The sequence below is a fragment of the Juglans regia genome, chromosome 6 (assembly GCF_001411555.2).
Source record: "Juglans regia cultivar Chandler chromosome 6, Walnut 2.0, whole genome shotgun sequence".
Lineage (NCBI taxonomy): Eukaryota > Viridiplantae > Streptophyta > Magnoliopsida > Fagales > Juglandaceae > Juglans > Juglans regia.
Window position 1 is genome coordinate 10,262,425 of NC_049906.1, and position 5,033 is coordinate 10,267,457.

Here is a 5,033-nt window from a genome sequence, read left to right on the forward strand (position 1 = left end):
TTTATTATTTAAATGATATGAATGATGTGTTTTATACATTAACTTGAAAATATAATAACTATTTTGTAAATTTGCTTTGATGTCTCATGTAACCTCACATCCATCCATTCATTTTCAGCAGAGTAATGTTAGATATAGTTATGAATTGTGTAAGTGATATGTAAAAAAAATTAAAATCTGTCATTAAAAAATTAATTTTTTTTATATAAATTTTATATTTACTTTTTTTTTTTTTTTTTTTTTTTAAATACACTTTTTGGGGTGTTCAGTGTCTGGCGTCCAAAAGGATCCTTTTCAGACAAAGGTCCAACAGCTAAGAGAGCGTGTTAGAAAAAGGTTGGACCTAAGAGATCAGCGTGCTAGACAAAGTGAGAAGTTAACAAAGGCTCAAATGTCACCCACAGTTGGTCGTACTAGGTGTCTCAAAAGTCTTTTTGTCACCATTCTAAGATATAGAATAGGATTAATTGGCAAAAAAAAAAAATATGGCTAATTAGTTAGAATTGGAGAAAAATAATATGTATATAAAAAAATGATTTAACAACAAAAAATACAAATAAAATTATAAATTAACGTAATTTGATATATTATATAAAATTATAAAATTAATTTTATTTTAAATTAAGTTTAACGTATCATACAAAATTATATTAATTTATAAATTTATTTTTATAAAATTTATTTATGATTATAACACTTCTCATATATAAATCAGGTCTCGTAGTGATTAAAGCTTCAAGTTATTGTTCAAATTTGAGGATGTCTAGTAGAAGAGAGATAGATATAGAGTGGACTATACAATTTAAATTCAACCAACTTGAGGGTATCTTTTTACATCTTGGAATATTATTCTTGTTCACGCGAATTTCTTGATTAATATTAAATGTTCAATAAATAGTATATAATTTAACTAACTTTTTCCATCGCTCCACAACTAAAATATTGATTAGATGAATTTTTATCATATGAGAAATAATATTTACAGTTTTAAGGTGTGAAAATCACGCGCATTCATGTTTAAAAAAATAGGTGAATTTGAAACACATACGAAAGAATTATTGTTTAATAGTAGATTTAACTTTTTTTTAAAATAGAAGACACGGGATTTGCATACTGTATCTAGCAATATTTTAACACACAAACCATCCATTAACATCCATATTAATTATAAATATTTCTAATGACATATCTTTATGGATGCATGTGAAGATTAACAGAAGAGATAGAGTTTGTTGTGTATGTAAATTTGGAGCAGGGTGGAGGGGGCTGCGGTGATGATGGATGGCTTGGTGGAAAAGGTAGGAATTAGCATTTAGCAGGCTGCATGCGCTTTTGGTGGCTTCAGTGAATAGAGCAGTGAGTGAGTGTTTGGTGGTGAGGGGTCCTCCATATTTGACTAAGGAAAATTATTTATACTTGATGGGACCCATAGCATTCCATTAGAGACTTTTTTAGTAGCAAATATATACAACAGTACATTAAGTACAATTATATAATAAATAAAATAATAAATATTCTCTAACATATCAAAATACCAGCAAGATATTTTTTATTTATCTTTTTTTTTAATAAAATAAGGTAAATGGGTGCAATTAAATCAAACCAAATGAAACTTTTTAAATATTGCATTGTTGACAAGCTACACATATAGAGAGTGAGATTAAAATAAAGAATTAAACATAATTTATTTAAAATATTAAAGAAATAAATTAACAATTCAAAGCAATTTTTATTTTCATTTAAAATATATGAATATGTTGTGTAATTTATTTCTCTTGCCTTGTATTAATTTATTCAATTGTCCTCAATATGTTTTTAATATTGTAGAGAATGATCAAAACATGTATAATATAGGATGCTAAAACTTTAAGTAGATTGGCCTTTTATTAATAGAACCAACTAATGTTGTTCATGAAGGCTGACCTTCTAAAAATCAACCTATAAGAAATTCTTCTCGTAGCCACTATTCACCATTCCGTGTCTCATACTCTGTGAAAAATATTTTTACATGTAAAAAAATTACAGGTGTGGAGTGTGAAAGTGAATAATAACTGATGCATATCATTCATCTTTTAGGTTTGGTGGGGGCATCAATATGCACATTGCACTGCTGCTCATACATAACAACATTAGTTGCAGAAACAATTCTGCTACAAAATTAAATAAAATCACTCATTTTGTTTGAGTATTAAAAAATAATAATAATAAAACAGGCAACACATCAATTCTTTTAAATTTTAAAAGAAAAATATTTAATAATTTTATATGAGATGTCAAATTATGAAACCTTTTCTTATAAAATAAATCCAATATTCAAAGTTATTCTATACCAATTTGGAAAGTAAAATGTTAATATGTTGCTTGAGTTTACATATTCATTTTGACTGTTTATATATATTTTTTTAATTTTTTTTAATTTAATAATTAAGGAAATAATTTTTAATATATTGATGTATTTTTTTAAATAAAAAAATACATCAATATATTAAAAAAAAGAAAAATATATATATATATATAGAATGCCAAATTTGTGCTAGCGGCACCAGCGGTCATTGCTGCGGCAGCCTAGCATCACTCGTTTGGAAATTCTCTTTGTAGCATTTCTATGCAACCCTCTCATACTTAATTCTTTGTGGAAATAAAGTAAGGAAGCTGCTTAAGTTGGCACCAAGTAACATGCGTGCATAGTAATTACATAATTAGAACAGCAGGCATCATGATGTTGTCCCTGCATGGTCGGTGGTTTGTCAGCCACTATCGCCATTCTCAAGATGACAATCAACAGTGTTTCAAAGCAGACTTGACCACACTTCACCCTTTTTATAGTATTAGAAACTTCCCTCTCTATTATTCCCAAACATATTTAGGTGCCATTTGGTGTAACTATGTGCCAATTGATTGCTTTTCCCTTTTATTAATCAGTACTGGGTGGCCGCATGCAGTGCAGCAGTTCAGCTCGCTTCTGTGAATATCTGGTAGTAGTAGCTAGACAGCCAAGGATTCAATGATTCATCATGCTTGGTTTGGTTTGGTTTGTAAACCATTGAAATGAAGAAACAATGCATCTTGGGAAGCACAGTGTCGAAATTTGCAGCAAAACATATGTGTATTTTGCAGATGGTTCTGCACACTGATCGATCAATTGTTCCGTATGGTTAATGATGTTGGAAACTCGAGCTTTTCAATTGTTAAATACGATGCAATTTTGCCAACAAGAAAAAAACAAAACAGTGACAAGAATTTGAGGAATTAATTGCCTTTCTCAAAGTAGGTAACTGTAGTATAAAACTCCTGAAATGGATGTTCTTGTCTTTTTTTTTCTTCCATCCATTTGTCCAAGAAAGACCAAAAGATTTACAGAAGCATGAAAAAACAAAAAGAAAGCCTACCTAATGATGGAGGACCCAGATCAGGAACCACTATCCATGCATCAGGTAAAGGCTAAAGCTTTCAACCTAGTCTTTTGCTATGAAACCTATACCAGTCTACGACTCTATACCCCACCAACACTGACCCACAAAAGAAGCAAACTTTGACCCATTAATTTTGGAAGGAAGAATGATAACACTTGATCCCCAGTATCTCGAAAAGAAATTAAACCCACCAAAATCCAAAGCCAAAAACCAAAAGATAATAACGTAAAAAGCATTTCCTGGTAATGGGTAAATGCACTATTTCTCTAGAAATGGCCAGGCCGGGTTGAAATGGCAAGGTCCGGAGAAGCAAAGGAATCCCCGCCGTCATTCAATCCGGCTTCATCCGTACCGGTCATCTGCCACGTGTTGTACCCTGCAGAAGCCACCGATGCTCCATTGCCACTCCCAACGCCAAAGTCACCGACTTCGGGAAATGCCCAAGACCCTCCTCCGGCCAAGCCGAACCCCATCTCATCGAACCCGGGCATGGACCCCAAACCATACCCACCCGGCCCCATGAACCCCGGACCCTGAGAGTTCAGCAAGAAATTGAAGCTCCCATTAACGTACCCACCACCCACCGCGACGTTATCATTCAGGCTGACATCATGCGAGACCATCTCGGGCAAAACCGAGATGGGGTTCGCGTGCACGGCCTCGCTGGTCACGGTGGACGAAGACGAAGAGGAGGAGGAAGAAGAAGTACTAGTGGTAGAGCGAGAGCGCTTGGTGATGCTCTTGCGGGTGCCACCACCGACGGGGACGTTGCGAAGGGTGCCGCCCTGGGTCCAATAGCGGCGGCAGGACTTGCAGAAGTGGCGGGGCTGGGAGAGGTTGTAGTTGTTGTAGTAGCAGAACTTGGTGGAGGTGGAACCGCAGCGAGGGCAAGGGAGCGGTTGAGTCTGAGGTGGTGGAGGGTGAGGGAAGCTCTGCTGGACCCTCACGGGTTTGTGCTCGTCGGATGGCATTTTTGGGCCTTTTGTGTTTTAGGCTTTCTTGGAGAAGGAGGAGATAGAAGTAGGTGGAGATGGTAGATTCAAGATGGGGACAGAACAAAGCAAAGAAAGGGGGGAGGAGATATCTTGGGAGTAGTGAGTGGTCTTTTATATACCCACTGAGAGAGAGAGAGAGAGTTGTGACTTATGAAGTTATGAGTGAAGACTTGAAACGTGAAGGCAGGGACTTTGAGTTCCGGAGCTGAGATAGCAAGAGAGTGGGAAAAACGGATGGTGGGGCTATGAGTTGAGTGGTTAGATTTTCATTTCGTGTACAGTTCTGTCTGTGTAATTATGCATGTTTTCACATTTTGTATATAGATTCATTACTTGTTTACTATGTTGTCAAGAATTTTAATGGAACTCTTCAACATTTGGGGCACCACAGCTACTTTTAAGTTGATAACACGTGTACAATTGTTTACAAATAAAAACATACTAAAACATATTGAAAAAAAATATATATTTAATAAGGGTGTCGCTGTTCAATCGCCTTCGGGAGGAGGATGGGAGGTAGATCTCCCCCAAAGGAGTGTTTTGGTGTATATATATACCTCAATTCTTGATTGCAAGACAGGGACAGGGATGGATTGTGCAATCCCTCTCGCAATCACAAGAGGAG

At 35.2% G+C, this 5,033-nt stretch overlaps 1 protein-coding gene across 1 annotated transcript; it reads right to left on the reverse strand.

Moving 5' to 3' along the window:
• Nucleotides 1-3,253: 3,253 nt before the first annotated feature.
• LOC109010296 (dof zinc finger protein DOF1.6-like) lies at nucleotides 3,254-4,623 on the reverse strand. The gene has a single exon (XM_018991077.2). The coding sequence runs from the start codon at nucleotides 4,382-4,384 to the stop codon at nucleotides 3,680-3,682; it is 705 nt and encodes a 234-aa protein (XP_018846622.1). The 5' UTR covers nucleotides 4,385-4,623; the 3' UTR covers nucleotides 3,254-3,679.
• Between the last annotated feature and the right edge of the window lie 410 nt (nucleotides 4,624-5,033).

Excerpts from the sequence above, each read along its gene's own strand:
- LOC109010296 (XM_018991077.2), bottom strand. The coding sequence starts at position 4,384 with ATGCCATCCGACGAGCACAAACCCGTGAGGGTCCAGCAGAGCTTCCCT.